Genomic DNA, 27,083 nt, shown 5'->3' on the forward strand with positions numbered 1-27,083 from the left:
CTGACTTCCAGAACTATATAATAATAAATTTGTGTTATTATAGGCCAAATTACTAAACGTATAGTAATTTATTATAGAAGCAAGAGGAAACTGATACAGAACTCTACACTCATTATCTCTTTTAAACTTCTCTGGAACTCTATGATGTGTTATAGATCGTATTATCATCTCCATTTTACTAATGAGAAAAACAAAACTTAAATTATATAATTTGCCTAAAGTCACATAGCCAGGATTTTAATCCCTGTCTGTTTGACTCTAGACATAACCGCTAAGTATTTTAAATGCCACATGTTGTATAGGGAGCCCAGAATTGTAGAGGTGGTCTTAGCTTTTGCAGTCATAGAGTCCAAATTACTCTTTTTGGAGATGAGGGAAAACAACCAATAAAACCATAGGCCAAGAAATGTGGATTTACTTTTTCAAAATTACAAAGTCTTATTGCAGACAACCGAGTTGAACTGCTTTTATATTACCGAGGCACCAAGTATTTCCGTGAGTTGGTATGACAACACAAATTGCAATTCCTCCAGTATTTAATGGGAGACACTGCCCTTAAAAGGCAGCCACAGCAGGATGACAAGGCAAAGTTGTGAGCTGAGTGGTTAAACACAATCCGGCTAAATGCTGGGCCTCACAGAGTAGATTTCTGGAACAGGAAGTTAATTAGTGATTTGGAGTTTAATTTTGTAAACCAGTTGAAACAAGTGTAGGCTTGTGGCACAAATTAGTTAATTTTGGCTATATTGGAAGTTAAGTCTTCTTGTATAACTGCTGACTTTTTGTGTTCGGAAAAGTTTTAAATAGTTTTAACTGTGTACATAAATTAAATAGTGGTTAAATCCCAACGACTTCAGTACTTTACACAATAATAAACCCACTTGTCCTCACAGTAGTGCCTACAGGAGGCAGAGGTTTTTAATCTTAATTTCAAGAGTAGATAAGAAGATTAAGAGTTTTAGCTACAGGCACACAAGGAGGGATTTACTCCCACGTTATAGAGTAATGGGGTAATGCAAGAAAAAGGAGTATAAATTCCGGAACCTGATCTGGGGTTTCTGACTTGGCCACTTACTACTTTGGTGCCATTAGGTCCATTATGTAACACTTTCGAATCTTACTTTCCTCACTCATAAAAGAGATCATAATTCCTACCATACATAGTTGCTATATAGTGAGCATTTAGCATAATGTCTGATATTTGCAGATATACTGATGAGTGAGAATAAAGATATATTACAAATAAAATGTTATAAGTAACACTGACTGAGAAAGATAGAAGCTTTTTGCTTTTTGGTTGGGTGGCTCATTAGCTGATTGAAGTCTCTAAAGGTAGGCAGTTAGGACTACCTGGAATCCACAATTATCAGGGACACAGACCCCTTTTCTCTTGCTGTTCCACTATTTTCATAATCCTGAGTCAAGATGGCTCCCAGGGCTTCAGCTTCTCAGTGTCATCTCCTGGTAACAGGATGGAGGAAGACCAGAAATCAGAGTATACCTCTTCCCCTTTTTAGGAACTTTCCAGAAGTTCCATACAGTAATTTCTTTTATGCCTTACCGGGCAGAATTTAGTTCCCAAGCCAAACTTAAATACAAGGGAGGCTGAGGAATATGGGGGTGTTTTTGTTTTTGTTTTTGTTTTGGTGGGCATGTATGTATCCAGTGAGAAGTTAGGATTATTTTTTTAATTAAGATTATGTTACTGTTTTTTTTTAAAGATTTTTTATTTATGTATTTATTTATTTGATGGAGAGAGAGAGAGACAGCCAGTGAGAGAGGGAACACAAGCAGGGGGAGGGGGAGAGGAGGAAGCAGGCTCCCTAGCGGAGCAGGGAGCCCGATGCAGGGCTCGATCCCAGGACCCTGGGATCACGCCCTGAGCCGAAGGCAGACGCTTAACAACTGGGCCACCCAAGCGCCCCAGGATTATGTTTTAAGTAGAAAGAGGAAGATGATTTACTCTAGCAATGTATCATATTCATAAATGTTACTTCTGTCCATTTGAGGACTACTGACCTCCATTTAGAGTTAAATATTTCCAACATCTCTTCTATGAATAAGGAAAATTTTAGGTATAAAAATAGGGTTAAAAAGGGGAAACATATTTAAGAAGAAGTCTCTCCCAAGTATCTTAGTCTGAGCTTTTATAGCACAGTACCATAAACCAGATGGTTTAAACAACAGAAATTTTTTTCCCATAGTTCTGGGCATGGTAGTCTGAGATCAGGGTGCCAGCCTGTTCAAGTCCTGATAACGGGCGTCTTCTGGGTTTCAGATGGCAATCTTCTTATGTCCTCACATGGCAGACAGAGAGCAAGAGAGCTCTCAGGGATCTCATAAAGGCACTAATCCCATTCATGAGCTCCCCCCCCCAACCCCCGCTCATGACTCAATCACCTCCCAAAGGCCCTACCTCCTAATACCATCACACTGGGGATTAGGGGTTAACATGAATTTTGGGGCGACTCAAGCATTCAGTACATAGCACCAAGTCTGGTGGTTTGGATTTCACTTTTATCTCTTTGGACAGCGAAAGCACTGATGAGCCAGAGCCTTGATGCTTAGGGAAAATGCTGCTAGAAGCAATTATTGACCAAGTTGTACTTTTGAGTCTTCTCCAAGTTCATGTGAAATCAGAGTGGGCCTCAGCCATCACTTGGCAGGGAAAGGCCCATGTCTGTCCCTCTTGACTTGGTCTGCAGTCTTAAGCCAAATTGGGGAAGCACTTTAAATGATAGATTTATTGTGCATGTTCAATCATTGGCTGTTCCAACTTAAAACATGCAGATTCAAATCTCATTTGGGGGGACAAATGAATTTATTGACACATTAGAAAATATAGGAGAAGACAAAATTTTGAAAGGGTATTTATGGCGAGATTTTTAAATACATTAGCTTTTTAGGTTTGTTTTTGGTTTTGTTTTTAATATGAACTTGGGTTTGTCAGTGAATGAGAAACTTGTAAGTAGGAAAGCTTTCTCCAGCCTAGTGTAGGGAATGTTGGTGGCAAATAAACTTGATTAAGCCAATACATACATATACTTTATTATGTAGAGCCTAGGTCATGAAAAAAAAAGAAAGTCAAATTAGGGGGAAAAAAAATTTAAGGATTAAAGATGTCCTAAAAATTGTATAAACTAATAAATATGTCTACTATGTATATCACACAATGCATTTGAACAATTATACTCAACGTGGTTTGTAAGTTTTTATATCAGCACAGTAACAGCTTTGTAATTAATGCGTCAGCAGTAGTAATGGGGGTCTAAGTCAGTGAGACACCTTAATTACAGAATCATTTTGAAGAAATCAGTGTTATTGCTTTGAGGTCGAGAGAGCATTTCAAACTAAGGTAATAAAGGTATTACTTCCCAACAGAGGTGTTAGAAAAGCTGCTCTGAATAGATTATAAGAGCTTATAATGCTGGTAGTGATTCCTGAGGTCTCAAAATCAAGTGCTCATTCATTCATTGGAAAATATTTTGAGTACCTACTCTGTGCTAGGCACCAGATATTTAATTTTTATCAGACAAGTCCATCCTCTTGTTTGTACTTTTCAGGGTATACAGACAGGCAACACTCAGCAGTTACAATAAAACTCAACTGGGACACTACAGTATGTTCAGTGATTATCAGAGAAGGCCCCATCTATAAATTAGGGATCTGAGCAGGCTTTCTGGAGAATGTAATATGTACAGCAAGACTTGAAAGATGACTAGAGTTTACCAAAGAAGAATACTTCAGGCAGAGGAAGAGCATATATAAAGGCACAGGGCAAAGGGTGGCTTAGGAACTTATGTAGCTTCAGTTTACTTCAAGTGTAAAGTGCCTCGTGAGGGCAGATGCAGACAGAGTGGGGCTGTAGAGGTGAGCAGGGATCTTACTCGGAATGACATGTAAGCCAAATCAAGAAGCTTGGGCTTTATTCCACAGGTGCTGAGAAGCAACAGAGTAAAATCAAAGTAGCAGAATTAGAAGACCAAATTTAATTTTGATTATGTTCTTTTAAAAAAAATCACAATGGTGGCAACAGCAAATATGACTTGGAATGGCAGAAAGACTTGAGGCCAGAATCTCAATTAGTAAAAATTCACCAATCTGAACAAGAGAGTATTATAACCTGACCTAAACAGATGGCAATGAGAAGGGAGAGAAGTGTTAAGGAGTTAGACAAAGGGGTTAAGACCACAGGACCTAGGTGTTAATTAGATTAATGATTTGAGGAAAAGGTAAGAGTCAAGGATGAATCCTAAATTTCCAGCTTAGACATCAGGGAGCATGGTGGACCTATTCAGTGAGACAGGCAACATTACAGAAAGAACAGGAGTAAGCACAAATGTGAGTGCTGTTTGGGATTGTTGGTGTTTGAAGTGCTTGTTGAAGACCCAACTGGATATATGAGCATACAGATGTTGACTAAATGGATCTGGAACTCAAGAGACAGGCTTGAGCAACAGATAGACTTTTAGGTGTTCTGAGCATAACATGGTAGCTGAAACCATGGCGCTGAATAAAATTGTCTTGGAAGGTACGTAACATTAAATCATAGAGGGTCAATACCTTATCTCTGACGCTGATGGAAACTTAAGTTATAGGGTAGAGGAAACCTGTTTTCATAGACTTAGATAAATGGCTTACAGTCATCATTTAAAAGTAATCGATTTACTAAGTAAAGGTCAATGATAAGTCCCCTGGTATGCAAATATTCTAATCTTTGAAATTGCTAGCATCAATACTGAGCAAAGTTGTTGTTGTTGTTTACTTTTTGTCTTGTTTTGTTTTGTATTTGTATCATCCACTACTGAGAAAAGTTATTGTGCTTTTTTCCCCCTTGTACGAAGCAGGTTGTCTGAATAAACAGAAATGCCCTGCCCCTTTGAGTTTTCAGTGGTAGTACGCCAGCTGTCAGTGTTTTAGTGTTCTTGTACTCATTCATTCATTCGCTTATAATCCACATATTTTCAAAAAAGACAAATTGAAATAGGATGTTTTTTCTCCTTTAAGCAAAGTAAAATTGGAAAAGACTCTAGAGAATGCAAGCAGGCATGTTATTCAAGAAGAAATAGCCAGTTGGCATATTTTAAAGAATGTTTAGCTTTTCTCTATCACTTAGTGGTACTTACAATGCATTAGCCAATTATTTTTTAAAATGGGGCTTTCAGTTGAATGCTATTACTTATAATAGTAAATATTTTATTGCAATAGCCTCAATTCGAAAGAGAGTCAAAGAATGGCCCATTACTTCTAATTAAACACATTAAAATTGTTTCAAATGTTCTAGGCAGCATTTAATATTATAGAAATTTAAATGCTTTTTAAAGAAAGAAATAGTAAAGATTTTTTTCCCAAATATTAATAGCCATAATCCACATAATGCTTTTAAAATGTATTAACCAATTCTTAACATGCTTTTTACATATAGTTAGAAACTGGCTTTAAAAATGCAGTGAGAATTATTTTCTGTATAAGTCCATTTATATGACTGCTGAGAAAAGGCACAGCCTTCAGGACAGAAAACAATGGTCACGGTTGCCAGAGTGGGTGGAGGGGTTGACTATTTAAGGACATGGGGAAACTTTTAGGAGTGAGAGAGTTGTTCTAGTTCTTGACCGTAGCGGTGGCTACATGACCACACTGATTATAAAAACTCACAGAACTACATACCAAAAGGGGTGAATTACACTATGTATAAATTATACTTTAATTTTTTAAGCAAAAATTTAACGCAATCTTACATTAACCTCATCCTGAATTCATGAGTAGCTTTGTAGAGAAATTGAAAGGCTCAAGAAATGCTCCCAACAGGTCACTTTTGCCTTCTGTGAAACATCAAGCAATTCCATGACAGCACTGAGAAGCAGAAGCAAAACTTTTGCCAGTAACCAGAATAATTCTGTCAGAGCAAGAACCACTTGGCATTTCTACCACGGCTACTACCAGTCACCACAGTCTTGCTCTGTAAAGATGTGTCTAGGAGCTCTGTTACTACCAGCAGATCTGGTAGGTGGCACTTCCTCTTGTTTCAAGCTCTTAGATGAAGGACAAGGATTCCTTTGCCAAAGTTTCTGTCTCCATCCCTTCCCCATTCCCCCACATTTCTTGGCTCCTCTCTCTCTCTCGTCACAGTAGACTCTAGTTTTTTTGTGTCGTACTGTTCAAAATGCTGCTCCCTTCTCTGTCTGCCTTCTGTTGCCCCTTTTACCTGAAGAGCTGGATTCTGTTATCTTCCTTTTCATCCTCGGTCTGCCCGTCTAAACAGCTGTTACCTCACAACTACCTGCTAGGTATGGAAGCTCAGTGCATTTCAGTTAATCTACCCTTGGGCAAACAGCCAAGATCTCGGGTAATTCTTTATCCCTGTACCTTTAGCTCCAAATTAATCTTGAACTGGAGAATTTAGAAGATCAAAGGAGAATTTTATGTAATATGTGTGTTGTTGCCACTTTCAGGACTTGGATATTAGCTGAATAGAGATTGACATCCCTGTTCCATAGCTATAGGGAAGGTACACGTGTTGTCCCCTAATCTGTCTTTAATCAGCAGTGGGGGCTTTCCCAGCACTGGGAATGCACAGATGAATACGGAACAGCAAGAGCACTTAAAGAGCCCACTCATAGTCTATTCAGAGTTTGGAAAAGTTAACCACCAGTTACACTATATGATCAAGGTGACCATGTAATTCATTCTATACACTGACACATTTTAAAACAGAAAGGGGGCACTGCTAGCAATTACCTTCAGGACAATACGTATAAACTGTACTGGCCTGAGGAAACTGGACACTGCCACCTTGTCTATAATGGAGGTGTATGGAAGCAAGGAAGAAGCACAGAGAAGAGAGATGCTGTCTCAGCTTTGGGAACTGGAAAATCAGCTCCACAGAAGGAGAGGCATCTCAGAGGAAGCAACCCTGGAGCTATGTTTTGAAGGATCTATAAAATCTAACAGAGCAAAAGAGAAGGGAAAACACCATCTGAACAAAATGGTGGATGGCATAGACAGAGGTGGAACTGGGTATTTATTCCAGTTGTGTCTGGGCTAAAGTGCGTATATGATCAGGAAAATAGGAAGGCCTGACCTGAGTTCTTCCCCAGATAGAGAACCATCTCTCTCCTTCAAAGGAGGTGAACATTGGATGATCATTTTTATGAAAGGGGAGATTGAGATACCTAAGTAAGTATACAACAGTCTCAGAGAGGAGAGAGCAGCCCCCTTCCCTGTCTGGGTTCCATTACCCACACCTCCATTTCTCTCATGCTTCCAGCTGTAAAGAAAAGAGGAAAGGGTATATTTGCCCCTTACATCCCATATCCTATGAGAAGATTAAGCTAATATTTAACAGTGAAGATAATCAAGAGAAGAATCAATACAATCCAGACCTTTGGGTTGGGTAGGGTTCTTGGGAAGCCATCCCAATCACTTCCTCTCTGCCGTCCCCCACTCTTCAACCACCAGAACATGCCTACAGAGCTTCTTCCATTAACCACAGACACTTAAGTTTCTGCGTATGTATTTGTATCATTATTTACATGAATCATTTATGCCTGATTGGCATGCAGCATACTAAGTAACATTATTCACTGTGTCAGATGTAGCAAATGTAGGTTTGATTTCCTTCTTAACTTAATTTTAGCGGGTGTAAAGAGCAAAACGTCAGAATCGGGAAGGTGTGGGTTAAATCTTGGCTCTTTCACTTACCATGTAGGTGGAGCTAAGCACGTTATTTAACCTCTGAGTCTTTTGTTCCTTATTTGTGAAATGGGGCCTTATTGCAAAGTTAGCCAGTCTGTTAGGTTGTATTTGCTTGGCACATACTCCTCCCAACAATCGGACAAAAATACTGACCTTCCCTGACGAGCAAAGAAAGGACGAAGTTTCCTTTGGAAAAATCATGTCCAACTCTGTTGCTCCATTTCACTCATGTTTCTTTATCTCAGGGGACTCAGGTTGCAAAGATAAAAATAAATAGTGTGTGTGTGAAGCACCTCCTATAGCAGCTTCTAGATATAGTCTCAGGAAAAGGTACCATACCGTTGCCGTTCATGTTGCTTTTAATATTAACTGTTTCCATCATGTTGCTCAAATACTTTAGGAGTATTTTAGGAGGAGTACTTTAGGAGGAGACTGGGTCAAAAAGAAATGTGAGTAAAAACTTTTGTCTTTTATAACTCTCAGTTGAGTTTTCCATTATTTAAACCTTCTTAAATAAATAAATTTTACCTAAATGTTGTTAAATAAATTGCTTTCTTTTTTTAAAGATTTTATTTATTTGAGAGAGAGAGAGAGAGAAAAACACAAGTGGGGAGAGGGGCAGAGCAAGGAAAGGGACAAGCAGACTCCCTGCTGAGCACGGAGCCCAGTGCAGCCAATCCCTGCTGAGCACGGAGCCCAGTGCAGCCAATCCCAGGATCCTGAGATCATGACGTGAGCTGAAGTCAGATGCTTAACCCACTGAACCACCCAGGCACTCCAGGAAATTGCTGCTTGCTTGCTTGCTTTTTTCTTTCTTTTTTTTTTTTTTTTTTTTTTTTTTTTAAGATTTTACTTATTTATTTGTCAGAGAGAGAGTGAGAGGGAGCACAAGCAGGGGGAGCAGCAGGCTCTCCGCTGAGCAAGGAGCCAGCTGCGGGACTGGATCCCAACTGACTGAGCCACCTAGGCGTCCTGGAATTGCTGTTTTCAAAAATCATATCGGGTAAATTTTGCAGATGACCGTGTGGTTCTTAAATCCGTATTTCAAATTATATTTTCATGAATCATTAAAGTTAAGGCCACTTTAAAAAATATTTTATCAGTGTCATGATTTTGGTAGGGGAAAGCCGGTTAATGAATTTGAATATGCTAGACATTGGAATCTGTTTGAAGCCAGTTCCTTGTTAGAACCGCATAATTAATTCATACCCATACTCAGGGTAAATGTTTTACTTACTGGGTGTATCCCGCCATACCGCATCTGTTTGGTCATAGAACATTTCTCACTCAAGCCCCCAAATCCCACACACACTTGCCTATAGCCCAGTCAATGTTCTGTATCCTTGTTCTCACTGAAAATTGAAAGAAAAAAATATATTAATGCTATTGTAGAAACTTGTACTATCATCACATAACACCTTTGCTTTTTTTCCCTGATAATGCATTTAAGATAGGAAAAATCAGATGCTTTCGTTCAGAGTAAGAATATTGACTCTTTCAACACTACCAAGCTACAGGACAGGGGTGCATACCATTGCCTTTTGAATAAATTTTTTTAAAAAGGAGAAAGGGACAGAATTCTCATTTCATCCTGCATTTTTTTGCTCTTGTAATTTCCTCTGGCTGGTTTCTTTATCCCATTGTATCATCTAACACAGTGTATTAGAACTGTTTGTGCAGAAGGCCATCTGACCTGGGTTCTCAGAGAGCCTTTTGCTTATCTATCCTTGTACCCTCAGACTCTGTTCCATACATATTTGTTCATTTCAACATTCATTTATTCCTCAAATATTTATTTAACATCTACAGTTCCCATTAACTATTGCTGCATAACAAATCACCCTGAGAGCCTATGGTGTAAAAGATAGTCACTTTGTTCGATTTCACTGTTTCGTGGGTCAGAAATTGGGAAAAGGCTTGGCCAAGCTTGACTAGGTATTAGCTCAGCTTGTCTTCCATGACTGTGGTCTGGTAGTGGCTAGAGCCAGAACAGCTGGGAGCTGGCTATGCCCTGCGTTCTCTTTGGCAGTCACAAGGTCTTTCCGTGTGGTTTCTCCACGTGGGCTAGTTTGCGCTTCCTCACAGCATGGTGGCTCTAGGGAGCTGAAATGCTTACAAGGCAGCTAATGGGTTCATGAGTGAATATTCAGGGTAGCAAGATGGAAGGTGAGTCCCTGAGGCTCAGAAGACACAACACCCCACTTTTCTAGCATTACACTGGTTATTAAGGAATCACCAAGCTAACCAGATTCAGAGGGAGGGCAATTAGACTCTACCTCTTGATGAGACAATAGCAAGATTCTAGGGGAGCAGGTGGGATGGGAAATCTAACTGTGGCTACCTTTGGGAAGTGCAATCTGGCACACCTCCCACGTGCCATGCATTGCCCTGGGCTCTGAGGAAACCACATGAACAAGGCAGCCACGGTCCCTTCCTCATGGGACTTGCAGAAGGGAAATACAGAATGCAGATAAGTTGAAAAGACCTCATAGAAATTGCAAAAGGGAGAGGCAGAGTACATATAAATTAAAAAGATAATTTATTTAGCCATAAAGAAAAATATATATAGAATTACACAGAGGTTTTTTTTTTTTTTTTAAGATTTTATTAATTTATTTGACAGAGAGAGACAGCCAGCGAGAGAGGGAACACAGGCAGAGGGAGTGGGAGAGGAAGAAGCAGGCTCATAGTGGAGAAGCCTGATGTGGGGCTCAATCCCAGAATGCTGGGATCACACCCTGAGCCGAAGGCAGACGCTTAACGACTGCACCACCCAGGCAACCCCTACACAGAGTTTTATTTAAAAAAAAAAAAAAAAAAAGGCTTCATTAAGGAAGTAACTCTGGGGCAGAAAACTAAATGGTGAGAAGCAATGGATCATGCCAAGAATTGGAAGTGCCTTCCAGGAAGACACCCCAACAAGAACCAAGGCCCAGAGCTGGGATTGAGGTTGACTGATTTGAGAATCAGGAGGAAACCAGTGTCACAGAGGTGTCATGTATGGATCAGGAGAGGAACAAGATATAAAGCCTCAGGAAAAAAAATAACAAACAAACAAATAAAATATGAAGTCTCGGAGATGGGATCCTTAAAGACCATGGTAAAAATGTTGGATTTTATTTTAAATAGAATAAGAATCATCAGAGGTCTTAATGCAGAGAATTGACATGACCTAGTTCAAAGAGAACTCTGGCTAAAGTATGGAGAGTGGGTTGAAGAGAGAAAGGGAGGGACCACAGATCTGGTTAGGAAGTGGTTTGTAGTTGGCAGGACCATATTGACTGGAGGCTTGACTTAGGGTAACAGTGGGTGACATGGAGAAAAAAGATACTATGTATCTTGAAGGTAGAGTTGGATAAATTTGTACCTTAGGTATAAAAAATTTCCTACCAAATGATTACATTTTATGGTTAATTGTGCATGAACTATAGGTATGCCCCTGAGCCATTAGATTTCAAGTCTTCAAAGGGTAGGGGATAATTCTACTCTTATTTTCCAAAACTCTTGGTGCAATTTAAGTCCTCAAAAAATACTTGTTGAAGTGAATTTAATTCTCTTTTGAGCAGTTTCCATTTCTTAAATATATCTATAATTTGCTTTTCTTTTTTTTTTAAAGTAGGCTCTATGCCCAGCTTGGAGTCCAAAGCAGGGCTTGAACTCACAGCCCTGAGATCAAGACCTGAACTGAGATCAAGAGTCAGCTGCTTAACTGACCAAGCCTCCCAGGCACCCCTATAATTTTCTTATTTAATTTACCACAACACTTTCTTAAAAATATACAAAAATTCGCTTTTTAAATAAATTTCTACTTGAGGCTTCCTTTTGAAAATAAATAATTTCCTTATTCTAATTCTTCCCCCTCCCTGAAACTTTAACAGAAATAGGGGTGGATAGATGGGTGGACGGATGCATGGTTGAATGGATGATTAGGTGAGGTGCCGTTGCACTTCCATAAAAAAGGAATAAACATGTGTTTCAGTAGTGATGGTTGCTGCCTCCCGCATTCTGATGCTGGAAGGTGTTATTCATAATTTATGATCTGTTATATAAGTTCTAATGAGTTGGTGCACTGAGTTAAATTTCTTACTGCTTAACAAACTTAAAAACAATTGATTTTGTACTTTGACCTGTTTTCCACTTCCTGATTTTATTTGTGATATTTTAAAATTCTATCTTAATGAAGATTTCATTCCTAGAGCAGTTTCTGTAAGATGAGAGTGTTTGACCCTTTGTGAGTATGAAGTCCTGAAAAAAATCTATAATTGAGGTTGAATAGATAAAAATCTATCTTGTTTGGGAAAAAATTATTGCCTGACCTTTTACATTCAAATACTAAAGAAAGAGGCATGTTTAACTTTACTTTTAAGATTTTACTAGGCACTTTATGGGGCGCCTGGGTGGCATAGTCATTAAGCGTCTGCCTTCGGCTCAGGGTGTGATCCCGGAGTTCTGGGATCGAGCCCCTCATCAGGCTCCTCCGCTAGGAGCCTGCTTCTTCCTCTCCCACTCCCCCTGCTTGTGTTCCCTCTCTTGCTGGCTGTCTCCGTCTCTGTCGAATAAATAAATAAAATCTTTAAAAAAAAAAAAAGATTTTATTAGGCACTTTATTTCCAGTATTTATTAAGTTACTTAATTTACTTGAAAAAATGGTAGTATTTTAAAACCTGATACAAATTATATGTTTTTCTAGGTACTTAAAATATTGATACCTCGCTATTTTTATTATTTATTATTTCTTTATTACTTTAGCCTCGTTTTAATAACTTGATGTCTCCTAGTTTATTTCATTTACTTATATCATGTCTCATTCCTCAAAGAACTTGAGACAGTTTATCAAAGTACACACTGAGGAGGAAAAAAATGTGGAGAAAAAAAGATGCCAGCATTCCACTTGTGTAGAATGTAAGTTATATTAATTAGGACAGCCTAAATTCTTACCAGGGAGTCCTTACTGCCTCTTATAGAGCACGATCCATAGTACGTGTTCAGTAAATCCTTGTTGGATGAGTATCTGAGGGAAGTTTACAAAACATGAGCCAGTGGATCCATTCATGTATTTGAGATGCACAATTTTGGCTCAGAGCTTTCTGCTAAAAATAAGCAGACAAAAATACTGCCAATTACAGAATCCTTGATGTCCATAAGGTGAAATGAGACCATTTGATAAGGAGATATGCAGCTCTTCCTAGGCATAAAAATGTAAATGTATATCCAAATCCAATGGGTTGTCATGAAGGGACCATTGAGTCATATAGTACTCACAGTGCACATTCATAAAATACAATGACTTCTTGGGGCACTTGGGTGGCTCAGTCAGTTAAGCATCTGCCTTTGGCTCAGGTCATGATCCCAGGGTCCTGGAATCGAGCCCCAGGTTGGGCACCCTGTTCAGTGGAGAGTCTGCTTCTCCCCCTCCCTGTGACCCTGCCCCCTGCTCATGCTTTCTCTCTCTCTCTCTCTCAAATGATTAAATTTTAAAAATCTTTTTAAAAATACAATGACTTCTCAATGAATGTTAAAGGGTTTTTTTTTCTTATTCTTTGCAATCCAAGTATTAAGACTTAAGGCTCTTGAGAAAGAAGTAGACTACATTCTTCTAGCTAATTTTCCATGCATATTATCTCTCACATGTATGTTTTCAGTGAGCTTGAAATAGAAATTGTTTCAAGGTTACGTTTGGTGTCAAGAATGTAGGGTACACAGGAGGGGCTGCTGTGAAGACGGAGAGTCAGTGCTTACAAAGAGTCATTTGAACTAATATTAAAGTTTGTATCATCTGATTAAAGATGTGGTGGCTCACCAGAACCTGTGTGAATAGACAATGATCATACGTCTGCATGGAGGAAGGACGAGAAAGTGCAGATTGTTAGGACTGAGATTTTTCTCAGAAAATAGTTTGCGACCCACCGCAGGTTGTGAATGAATGTGTGACCTAAGACTCTACATGTTTGAGTAGTGCAACATTACTACTCTTTTTTTTTTAAGTGAGGTACGGTTGATACACAATGTTACATTAGTTTCAAGTGTGCAACATAGTGATTCCACAAGTCTATGTGTTACCTATGCTCAGCGCAACTGTAGCTCCCATCAGTCACCATACAATGCTATCACAGTACCATTTACTATATGCCCTATGCCATGACTCTGACCCCCGTGACTTACTCATTCCATAACTGGAAAACTGTACTTCCCACTCCCCTTCACCCATTTTGCCCCTCCCTCCATGCCTCTCCCCTCTGGCAACCACCAGTTCATTCTCAGTATTTACACTACCACTCTATTTTTGTGCAAGATAATTTTTAAGGGGCTAGTCAACAAATGTACACAGTCATCATGAAGGAAAATCTTAATAAGGTGCACCTAAAAAGACTAACACCGAAGCATCCGAGATAAAAAGCTTTCGAACACAGTCTTGTTATGATGGGATGAGTTGAACTGCTAGCAGGAGTTGCCAACCTGATGTCCGCAGATTCAACTTGAATTGTATCACATTCGTTGTAGTTGTTGTTTATGTCTGTGTATTTGTTCTGCATAGAGTTCTCGCACTTCTCAAATATTCAAAGAACTCTGTATCTCAGCAAGTTTAGTTACACTGCAGAAGTAAATGGCCAGTTATACATGGATGAATATCTAAAATAGAAGACAGTGTTGGAATTAGGATGATGGGACCAGAACCATTCTATCTTGCAAGAACACAATATCAAGGCAGATGGTTTTGGGACCACTCCTGATTTGTGATAAAACCTTGTCCTCCCTGTATGGCAGATAGCTTCTGACCCCTTCATATTAGTTAAGATAGCAAATATATGTTGAAAGATACTATGTATGTGGCACCAATTTGTGGTTGCTCATATCCTTTAGGGATTTGGGAACTGTAGCTAAGGACTCAATCAAGAATATTACTCAGAATTTTTAGATGCGTTGCAGAAACTGACTCAGGGACGGACAGGAAACTGAGTGGCTCCAGAAATCCTGGCAAAAGGGATTGCACCATCTTTTCAGAGCAACTACTGGAATGAATGGACTAAGCATCATTTTTGTCTTTGTTTCACAAATTAAAGTTGAAGGAGGGATAATCCCGTAGGCATAGCTTAGAATACTGTTACTCAAAGTGTGGTTCCCAGAGGCTCTGGGTGTTTCAGTTGGTTAAGCATCTGACTCTTGGTTTAGGCTCAGGTCATGATCTCAGAGCCCTGAGATAGAACCCTGCATTGGGCTCCCTTTCTTTCTCTTTGGTGTCTGCCTTCCTATAGAGAAAGAATGTATTTTGATGTTCTCTTTACCATGCAGTAAGGGACCTCCCCCTTACAGGAGGGGCCTGGGGTTGTACGTTTGAGCCAGGGTGCTTAGGTCTGTCTAATTCAGGGATGAAATATCAGAAAACCATGCTGCTCACTTAGGCAGTTTTGAATCAGCTCTATGTATAGTATAAGTAATAGAACTGACATTCGGATTTTCATTGATTTCACTTATGAGTCTATCTCTCAAGCAGGAAAGAATAGTGTCAGATAGGGTGCCGCTTTGAACCTTTAAGTATTCCCTTTGAGATTTTCTTTTAAATACATGAGCCATTAGAGAGTTGTTTATTTTTCTTGTTTGGTTTACTCCCTCATACATAGGAATATTTATTGTTTTTGCAGATACTTCTTTATGTAAGGATTTAAATGTTTCAAATGGATTACCTTGGCCCCATGAATTACTTAGATGAGTAGTTTTATATAATAATTCAAACTGAAAATCCCCTTTTAAGGGCCTTTTGTTCTATTGGCTCGAGTCCGTTTTAGAAGAAAAACTATTGCATCACCGTTGTAACAGAAATTGAGCTCCAGATTTATTCGTCATGATAGACATGCTTTTGGAAAGGTTTTATAAAAGTAACGATTGTGTTCCTTTACCATCGATTCTCTTCTCATGAATATGAAGAATGTTAATTGATATGGAAAAAGTACATCTTTCTAGGACCTCAGATGCCTGTTCCATGTAATCTGTGTGTCCAACAAAATAACAGCGCCACATAGTATTAGCCTAGTGCTTAGTCAAAAATAGGATAATTAACTGCTGAATCTTCTCCGCTCTGCCTCTCTTTTCCTTGGAGATTTTCCGACCAATAAATCACTAACCTAACACTGTTGAATTTATAAGACGAAGCCCCAAATGGTATAACTAAAAGAATGAAACTTCTAATATAATTTTCCTAAATAGTGTGTGTACGTTCGTTATCTTTGAACTCAAGGGGCAGAAGTTCTTTCACCAAGCGTTTGGGGCTGCGAGGGAGCTGCAATGAGAACATGCACGTTGTGCTCTTTTTCACTACCCTTACTTTCTCGTGCATTTTCATCGATTTATATTTGCTTTTCTTAACTGTCATTATTTATCCTACAATATATGCATTGTGAGTACTTTTCTCTGACGGCTAATTGTAAGCATCCATCTCTTCGAATATGTACTCAGAAAGTGAAGTCCAAAATAGCCTTGTTATTTTCTATACAGCAGTTTAATCACTACGATCTCATGTGATTTCATCTCCACTGAGATGTGCTTCCTGAGAAAATGTAGAGTTGCGGCGTGTTTGTTAAAATTCAAGTTGAATAAATTACCGTAATATTCAGAACATAGGCAAGGGTAAAACAATATATTCAGCAGTCCTGCCTCGCATGCATAATCCTCTACTGTTTCCATTCTAAAACATGCTGTGTTATTATGAGTAGTTATATGTCATCATAAAGTACAGGTCAGGTTGCCTACATAGCAGTCAACTTTCTGAACAAACAGCTTTTCTTAACAGTCATAAATTCAGTGCCATCACTGAATTTATAGAATGGACCATTAGAGCAGCTTAGAGCAATTAACTTTACTTATCCCAAACTAACCATAGACTGCACAGAGTTAAGTAAAATAATTAACCTCTTTTACCAGGAAAGGAAAGTGTGATAAAAGGAGATATATAAAGGTATATTATAAAACTGATCAAGGAGTCAAAAATGTCACAGTGATTTAAATTCTACATTTTTCAAAGGAAACTGGAGTCCCACATTTCTGAATGTTAATCTCATAAATCTTTGTTTAACTTTTTGTGCCAAGACTTAGAGACACTCATTGTTATCTACCTTTTCAGCTCCATCCATTTGCAGCAAAACGTGTTCCCAGAAAGCTTAGAAAGCAATTTCATTTATACTGAAGTAGTATAAAATTTTCACTTTGGATCTCTGTGGGGAAGCATGGGTTATTGAAGGTTTTCTTTTGAGAAACAATTACTCCATCCATTTACTGAATATTGTTTATTTTTATGTTGTGTGAAATGCCCTGTGGGCCTCTTAGATCTTACTGGAAGAACCAATTTAGGAAGAAAATACCCAATTAGCTCAAAATTTTACAATGTACAGAGTTTGCATTTTTTGAGAGTCAATATGTTTGTTTTGGAATCTGTGTGATTCCTAAGTTGTTAGCCTTGCTTTTGAAACTATTCCTCATCTTGGCATAGTCATGAAGATAGGTTTGCTCATTTACAGCTGTTAAATCTCACACACTACGGGCGCCTGGGTGGCTCAGTCGTTAAGCGTCTGCCTTTGGCGCAGGACATGATCCCAGAGTCCTGGGATCGAGCCCCACATCAGGCTCCTCCCCTGGGAGCCTGCTTCTTCCTCTCCCACTCCCCCTGCTTGTGTTCCCTGTCTCGCTGGCTGTCTCTCTTTCTGTCAAATAAATAAAATAAATCTTTAAAAAAAAAAAACCTCGCACACTAAATGTTTTGTAGTTCGTCCAATATCCCTAATAGTTCTATATTTGTAGTGAAAGGTTAGCTGTTAACGCTAATTCATAGCATGTGAAGATATCTGAAATCGCCTGTCTCTGTTCTGTGATACTCAGATCAGAAGGTCTGAGCTTCAGGTGAATATTTGTTCGGTTAACCGGGACATTTTTACTTTAGTGTCATGCTTGCTAATCTTAGAAGCGGTCAGTTGCCCAGCTGCTTGGACCTTTGAGTTCTACCTCCAGCCTGTATCTCAGAGCAGATGAGATTACCTCACTATTTAAATATCTTTAAGACCTTCTAATAACCACTTCCTAGCCTGCTTTCTTTACATATTAAAATCTCCAGCAAAGCTGCAATTTTTTTATTTTTATTTTTATTTTTTTGCCTAGTAAAGGCAGATTAAATTTACTGAGCAATGCTATCGGTCAAGTCCTATCTACTTTGAGGGTCATGGCCCAAAATTTTTACAGATAGGATTAGCAAGCAAAATGGGTTGGGAGCATTGCCCTTGTTTGTACTCATTCAGAGACTTTTCTCAGTAACTTTTCTCTCATTCTCTTCCTCTCCCTTCCTCCTTCCCTTTCTCCCCACCTTTATCTTCAGTATCTCCCTCTTTCTTAATTTCTTTCTTCACAGTAAAAGTACATTTGTAGTCCTCTTATCCTAGGAATTTCTAAATTCTCTTCATCTCGCTTTCTATTGTCTCAGCTTTCTTTTTTTCCACGTATATATTTACACAGTTGACCCTTGAACGACATGGGGGATAAGGGTGCCAACCCCATGCAAAGTGGAAAATCCAGTGTAACTTTTGATTCGCCCAAAACTTAGCTAAGAGCCTACTATTGACAGAAGCCTTACCAACAGCTGAGTCAATGAACACATATTTTGTATATGTATTATATACTATATTATTATAATAAAGTACACTAGAGAAAAGAAAGCATTATTAAGAAAATCATAAGAAAGAGAAAATACATTTACAATACTGTGCTGTATTTAAAAAAAAATCTTCGAATAAGTGGACCCATGCAGTTCAAATCTGTGTTTCACAGGTCAACCATATGCATATACATGTGCATATATATAGATAGATTTCTATATGGCACATAAATACACAGATACGTGTATAGGTATATACATGTGTATGTGTATACTAGTATGCACACTTCCTGAATTTATTTTCTTATAATTTCTAAAATCCTCAGTGCCTTGCAACCTGCCTTCACTACTCCCAGTTCTTCTGTAGTGACTCTCTAGAGGCATACAGTCATGTGTTCATTCAGCGAGTATCAATTTCGAATATTTACTCTGTGTCAGGAGTGATTGAAGGCTCTAGGAATTTAGCGGTGAGTAAATCAGGCACTATCAAGACCTTCTCCCTACCTCCAGAGAGCTTACAGTCTCTGAGCTTACTAGAGGAGAAAATTAGTCAAATAAGCACACAAATGTGTCATTGGCCAGTTGTCAAATGCTATAAAGCAGGCACAGAAGATGTATCATCATTTACGGGAACACCCAATCGGACCCAAGGTTCAGGGAAGTGGCCAAAAGCTGAAGGTTCAGTACACATTAACCAGACATAGGGAACAGTGTTTGCAAAGGTGCCAAGACAAGAAGCAGCATAAAAGCATTTAAAAGAAAGCATGTGTGACTGGAGAAAAGCAAACAAGGGGTAGTATTCACAAGACTTCATGAAATTGTGGGGGGGAGGGGGGAGTCCCGATGAGAAAATACTTCTCAGGCTTAGGATGTAATCATTTCCTCCTATAAGCCGTGTGGTGCCAGAGAAGTGGTCTAAGCCAGGTTTGGGGGTTATGGCAGAATTACATGATCAGACTTATGTATATCTTTTCTCTCTCTCTCTTTTTTTTTATTATTATATTATGTTAATCACCATACAGTACATCCTTAGTTTTTGATGTAGTGTTCCATGATTCATTCTTTGCTTATAACACCCAGTGTTCCATGCTCCTCCTTAATACCTATCACCGGGCTAACCCATCCCCCTCACCTCTAAAACCCTCGGATTGTTTCCTGAAATCCATAGTCTCTCATGATTCGTCTCCCCCTCTGATTTCCCCCTTCATTTTTCCCTTCCTTCTCCTAATGTTCTCCATGCTATTCCTTGTCTTCCACAAATAAGTGAAACCATATGATAATTGTCTTTCTCTGCTTGACTTATTTCACTTAGCATAATCTTCTCCTGTTCCATCCATGTTGATGTAAATGTTGGGTAATCATTCTTTCTGATGGCTGAGTAATATTCCATTATATATATATGGACCACATCTTCTTTATCCATTTATCTGTTGAAGGGCATCTCAGCTCCTTCCACAGTTTGGCTATTGTGGATATTGCTGCTATGAACATTGGGGTGCATATGGCCCTTCTTTTCACTACATCTGTATCTTTGGGGTAAATACTTACATTTCTTTCAGATTACTCCCCATGTGTCTCAAACCAGTCTCCATATCCGAAGTGTTTGGTTTGCTTGTGTCCCTCTTCAGGGTCTCCTCTTTTCTATTACTGCACACTAAGAAAATCTTTGTTCTCTGACAAGCTAAGGTATAAAGAGATTTTTCTTCAGTGATCTCTTTGAGAAAAGTGATCAGCAGGCATTTCATACCCATCAAAGTGGTCAGGGTTCCATGAAGGGAATCAGATTTAACACCTTTTTCACAGCTACGTAGGAAAGTTCTTGGCATTTATAACCCTTGTACTTTACTCCTCCAATTAAAATACAGTGTCCTGTGTTCCCTGATTAGCTTTCTAGGCCATTATTCTCAAACCATTTTGTTTCAAACGTCCCTTGACATTCTAAAAAAATTTTTAAAAATTAAAAAAAAAAATCACACGAGCAACAAACATTCATGGATACTCTACCTGGGATGATGGATAGGTCTCTGTGTTCAGATCACTTTCTCACTCAAGAAAATGGAAGTAAGATTTGAGTGAAAGTAAATTACAGGTCATCAAAGTAATATGTATGTATAGGTAATATAAAATACATTTAAAAATATGTGTGTAATATAAAATATGTATCTGGATAAACTCAGACTAATCACACTTTTGACACTCACCTCCAAATCTTGCATCGAGCAGGATAATACTTAGAAATTGAGTTAAGATCGTCTACTATAGTCTGATGCTCTTAGCATCCTTCCTGTCTACCGTAGAGCCTACAAGTTGGAAACGCTTACTGATCACGATTTACAAATATCACGTCATGCTGACACTGGGGTTGGAAACCTTTTTAAGGAAGTTGACCTTGTCTTTGGATAGATATGACAAGCACATACTAAAGATATGAATTATACAAGATAAAAGGCATCCTAAATGTTAAATGTATGGTATGGGTAAGTAAAGATTTTAGGAATTCAAGGAAAGGGGAACTAATTATGGGTAGACAAGATGTGCAGTTAAGATTCATGGATCTGACTAATGACAGGTAAGCCCTTTCTCATTCTTCTTTCTCATTTCAAATGATACCTCTTCTAAGAGGCATTTCAGAGGCATCCTAATCATGGAAACACTCCTTATAGCTATTACTCTTTATTGTATCACCCTGTTTGTCTCCTTCAGAGTACTTCTCAAATATCTGAACTTGGTTATTTATTGTCTATGTTGCTCAGTGAACTGTTACTTCCATGAAGGTGAGGACTTTCTATCTTGTTCACACTATAATCCCAGAGAGTCCCTTGCACATGTAAGACACTCATTTGTATTTCCTTAATTAATTAGTTAGGTACAAAAACTTTAAGTACATTAAGCATATGCTCAGAAACTCTAATGTAAGCTTCATTTGTACTGCCCAGATCCTTGCAATAGCTCACAGGTGACCATGAACATGTTATTTTGCAAAATTTGAATTTATATTGGGTCAAATGTGACTCTCCCAAGTTCATTATGAAAAGAAAGAGAGTTTCTCAATTCTCATATACTGTTTCAAAGTTAAGGGAATTCATGTCATGTCTATTTTCTACTTTCTCCAAACTGATAAGGCTAGGCCATCATGAACAATCTACCACATCATATATTTTTAGAAGACATTTCACACTTATTTGATAAAGGCATCCCTGAAAGTAGTTATAATGTTAAATAATGCTGTTAAGTAATGCTGCATAAAAATGTCAAGAAAAGTTCAAATTGGTAGAGCATCTTTTCTTACTCAGCTGTGTGTGTATGTGTGTGTGTGTAAATTTTGTTTTAGTGTTCTTTATTCCCAAGAAGGCTAGGGACTGGCTTATCTAGCCATAGAAATCCTAGCTTAAGGCAATACTTCTATTTAAAAATTGCTATTTATTTGGGAAAAATGACTATTATACATTTATTTGTCTAATTTGTATTTTTCTCTAGAATTTCTTTTTTAAAAGATGGAGGACTTAAAATAGCCAATGTGACTAAAGCTGATGTTGGAACTTACACATGCATAGCAGAAAACCAGTTTGGAAAAGCAAATGGCACAACACGCTTGGTTGTTACAGGTAAGTTTATTTCTTGAAGATTGCATTATGTAGAGATGAACTGTATGGTATATTATTAAGATCAAAGGAAAAAAATAGATATTTTACAATATGCAGTGCACTGTAAAGGTAGAACCTGTTTGCACTTACTTTTAACAGGTGGAAGTCAAGAGAACAATTCTTACTTCACACACCACACTGTGCACCAGGGAACACATTAGTTGTGTGCTCGTATGATGGGCAGAAGAATTACAAATAGCATCTGCTGATGATCAACTTTTATGCTACTCTATTATGTCAGATGTTTTGAATGCACTCTTTCACAATATCATTGATATTTTCTGGAGATGTTTAAGCCCATGGAATAATCTTTGCCATCAATGAGAGTCACTTAGAGTTGTGGATATATGTTGTTTATTTATTCATTCAAGAAAAAAAATGAGTACCTACTATGTGTCAGGTGCTTGGCCTGTGTTGGCAAACAAAGTGATAAAGATGCTGCCCTCATGAATCTTACCTTCTACCAAAGGTAGAAAGAAAACATGCAGTAGGAATAAAAGACAAGGAAATTATTAGAAGGAAAAAATTGCAAACAGTTGAGAAAATACAGAGTAGTGTATGGTCAAGGTAAGTTGGAGCAGAAACACCATGACTGGAGTAGGCTCAGTGAGAAAGAGAGGTCTAGACAAAGATTTTGTGGACGTGGAGGAGTTAACAAATAGAATCCTTGGGGACAATCATGGAGGAGCTTTGTAGGCCTTGTTAGGACTTTAGCTTTTAGTTGGAGTAAGAAGTGGAGGCTGGTGCAAATCAACAGAGGAGGAGTATGATGTGAGGATTAAGTCTAGTTGCTTTGATGACAACAGACTGCGGAGAATCAAGAGCAGAAGTGGGAGAGAGCTCAGAAGACCGCGACTGCAAACCAGACCGGAGATGATAATGAACCAAGTGAAAGTAGCAGCAGAGGAATTGATGGGAAAGGATCAGATTCTGTAAATACGCTGCTTGTAGAGTCAACAGGAGGTGCTGATGAATTGGATGTGAGACCCAAGAGAAAGGAGACAAGGATGGTTGCAGGGCATTTGGCGAATAACAGAAAGAATGACAGTCAACTGAGATGGGAAGGTTCCCAAGTTTGGGAAGAGGTAGACCAGGAGTTCAGTTTGGATGTGTTAAATATGAAATGTTCATTAGGCTCTATTTGTGTAAGCAGACCACAGTATTCTGGCATTAGCAACAAATCCAACCTTTCAGTGGGTTAAAATAGCAAATACTTAAGTTTTGCTTATACAGCAAGTCCATGGTGGGTCAGCCATACTGTCTTCATTCAGGAATAAAGGGTCCTAGTGCCTCCATCATCTGGTACATTGCCTGTCACAGTGGAAGAGGAAAGACTACACATTAGGGGGTCTCTTGGTTCTTCCAGGCTTCTGCCTGTTGGTGCCACACGTAACTCCATCTTATATCTCTTTGGCCAAGCATTAGCATTTGGTTATGCCTGAATTCAAAGGTGTTGATAATTTAATCCTACTGTATGTGTTTAAGGAAATTATGGTGAACAATAACATCTATCATAACACCCAAGTAGGTGTCCTGGGAGAAGTAGCTGGATATATGAATTTTGGTTTGGGGAGAGAGATGAAGGATAGAGATACGCATTTGGGAGTTGTTAGCATATGGATATATACTTGAAAATAAAAGACTGCTGAAATCACCAAGAAAGTGAGTGAAGACAGAGGATGAGAAAAACCAAGGACTGAGCTTGAGGCAATCTAACATTATGAGATTTAGGAAGAGAAGAGGGAATAGATAAGGAGTCACCGGCACGGACGGTTCTAGAAAACAAAGAGAATTTGGTGTCCCAGAAACCAAGAAAAGAAAGTGAACTGACAGGAAGACAATGATCAAGGGTAGCAAATGCTCCTGAGAGGTCAATTAAGTAAGATGAGATTGGAAAATGGGCCATTGGTTTGCAGCAGGGTGATTACTGGGAACCTTGACAAAAGCAAATGGGTTGTGGGGAGCCAGAGGCTAACTGGAATGGATTAAAGAGGGAATTTACTAGAGGAATTATAGACAGCACACATAAATGATTCTTTCAAAGACTTTTGCTGCAACATGGAGTCAACAAATGAGGAGCAACAATGGAAAAATGGGGTCACGAGAAGTTTAATTCACGGTAGATGGGAGGACTATTGTGATGATAGGGAGAAGGAAATGTACATGGGGACATTTGAGGGGAAAACACATTAAATAACATTTTAACTTAGCATTCCTCTTATAGTACCTGTTCTAAATATCTTTTGTGTGGTCTTTTAAATGTTCGAGTCTATTTAAATTTTGGTAGCAATGCATTTTTTAGTCACTCACAGTCAGTGAGAATTCAGTAGTTTCTATTTCTACCCCCATATTTCACAAAGCAATAAAACGAAGTTAAAATTGATTTTGTAGTAGTAGTATAACTTGTTTACAGGTGACTTTAATTTTTAACTGATAAATTCTATAAATTCAAATATCCTAATTCTTTTAACAAGAATTTGTGGATCCAATGAAATACATTACAGATCTGCATAAAAATGTCTATATTAATCTTGAAGACTTTTAATCATGTACCCTAAATGTTAGATTAACCATAAGCTTGTGAAAATGCTTCCATCAAAATAACAATGCCAATGTTTTACTTAAACCTTTCTTGTTTCCTTAATAGAACCAACAAGAATCACTTTGGCACCATCCAACATGGATGTCTCTGTTGGCGAAAGTGTCATTTTGCCCTGCCAAGTGCAGCATGACCCCCTGTTAGACATCATGTTCACCTGGTATTTCAATGGGGCCCTCACAGATTTTAAGAAAGATGGATCTCACTTTGAGAAAGTAGGTGGGGTAAGTAGTGTCATTTTCCTCCTGCTATTTATATCACCCAGGGCTCTGACACGTTGTCCCTAAAAAAAACATCTGGCGCATATATGATGCTCGGGAAATGTTTGTTCTATGAGTAAATCTGCACTCCCAGTTCTGCTGTGATCTCATTTTATTATTGTAGTTACCACAAAGTGAGCACAGTTACTTCAACCTATAAATTATAATTTTAATAAAAATTGGTGTTTGTTGTATTTATATCAAATGCATAATTATACATATGACCATGACGATTTTTTCATTAGTACCCTATTGAAGGGAAAGTTTCCTTCTACAGGTGTCAGTTTTCAACATGACATATTTATTATGAAGTTGAAACAAGACACAGTCGCTAAGCACCTCAATTGTGTCAAGCCAAGAGCTTTCTTCTCGATATCTCTCTGGGCATTAGCAGGGAGAATTTTCATTTTACAGATGTATAGACTAAGGATTTGAGAAGTTTATTAACTTGCCCTGAGTCACTGACCTAGTTAGTGTGGATCTTAGATTCAAGCCTAAATCTTTATGCACTCAAAACACGAAATATTTTCTTATGTCCCATTTTGTCTCCTCATTTGTGATGGTTCTATGTGAGGAAGAATTACAGATTTCAAGGAAGAACTGACACTTTGAGGAGAACCATTAAGAAATGACTCAGTGTTGGTGAGCCACACAAACCCCCCAGCTGGTAACATAACTGTGAATCCAGAATCACAAGGGCCAGTTGCCCTTGGAGGCCTGTTTGCACTGACTTAGGGATAGCTTCATTCTGTTTAGCTAAGATGTCAGCGGTGTATAGTAGAGTTCAAGGTTTGTCCTTTGGATGAAAAAATAAATAAAAACAAGGAAAGATGGCTGGATGGACAACTCAGTTTTATTCATTTGACAAAGATTTCATATTAAATGTAAGTGTATGTAACACAGGTATATCAACATACTAGGATCATGTGCAAATTAAAAGGATAATGTTATGACTTCAATTGTGTGCCCCTCCCCCCCAAAAAAAAGATTTGTTCAAGTCCTGAAGCCTAGTTGTGAAATAATAGAATATATTGATTTCTGCCCCTGGGTCCTGCCACAGAGCTCCTAAAACCCTTGGAATTTCCTGGGTGATAGGAATGCTTTTGTTCTAAAGAGGTAACTCTCTGTGGGCTCCAGAACAGCTCGAGGATAAAGGCTGGTCACCAGAAAAACCGTGATTAGAAGCTGGGAAGTTTTAGCCCTATCCCTCATCCTCTGAGAAGGGAAAGGAGCTAGAGACTGAATTCATAATTGATCAAGCCCATGTGATGAATCTTCCATAAAAATCTCAAAAATATGGGGTTTCATAAATTGGTGAACACATCTACATGCTGGGAGGTGACACACCTCACCCTATATACCCTTTCATCTGGCTGTTTATCCGCATCCTTTATAATACCCTTTATAATACACTGGTATATGTAAATAAATGTTTCCCTGAGTTCTGTGAGCCATACTGGCAAATGATTGAACCTAAGCAGAGGGTCATGGGAACCCCGGTTTACAGCCAGTCAGTCAAAGGTTCAGGAGACAGTCTGAGCCTGGGGTTTGGTATCTAAAGTGCGGGGTCCTCTGGGACCAAGCTCTTAATTCTTGGGATTTGATGCTAATACCACACAGATAGTGTCAGAACTGAATTATAGGACATCCAGTTGTGTCAGAGGATTCCTTGGTGTGGAGAACACACACATATCTGGTATCCGAAGTGTTGTGGTGTGTTCTGAGTGTGAGTGTGGTAGCTGGCAGTAAAGGAGATACAGAAATGTTTTTAGTTATACCAATACCTCAGAGGGTGACCTTATTTGAAATTAGGGTTGTTGCAGATACATTTAGTTTAGTGACAGTGACATCATAATGGAGTAGAATCCTAATCCAATATGTCCTTATAAGAAGAGAGAGATTTGATGAAGGGGATAAAGGGGTACAAGCTCGGAATTGTAAAACAAGTCATGGGGATGAAAAATACAGAATAGAGAGTATGGTCAATAATATTGTAATAACTTGGTATGGTGATAGAAGCTGACTACACTTAACCACAGTGAGCATTTTGTAATGTATGTAATTGGAGTTTCACTATGCGGTACACCTGAAACTGATATAATATTGTTTATCAACTCTCCCTCAATAAAAAAAATTTTAAAGAGGGAAATTTAGACACAAACACACAGAGAGAACACCATGTAGAGACACGGACACAGAGGGAAGGTGGTGATGTGAGGATACAGGCAGAAATCAAAGCCATGTTTCCACAA

The 27,083-nt window shown here is 38.6% G+C and overlaps 1 protein-coding gene across 1 annotated transcript in view; it reads left to right on the plus strand.

The window, feature by feature from the left end:
* The window catches only part of CNTN3 (contactin 3), a 328,940-nt gene that overhangs the window by 242,286 nt on the left and 59,571 nt on the right, over window positions 1-27,083 (plus strand). The window contains exons 12-13 of the mRNA XM_045808104.2: window positions 21,806-21,933; window positions 24,620-24,795. Of these exons, the coding sequence (XP_045664060.1) occupies window positions 21,806-21,933; window positions 24,620-24,795 (304 nt within the window). The remainder of the gene's footprint in view (window positions 1-21,805; window positions 21,934-24,619; window positions 24,796-27,083) is intronic.

Source organism: Ursus americanus, chromosome 14 (assembly GCF_024610735.1).
Source record: "Ursus americanus isolate L20-20 chromosome 14, mUrsAme1.1.p, whole genome shotgun sequence".
NCBI lineage: Eukaryota > Metazoa > Chordata > Mammalia > Carnivora > Ursidae > Ursus > Ursus americanus.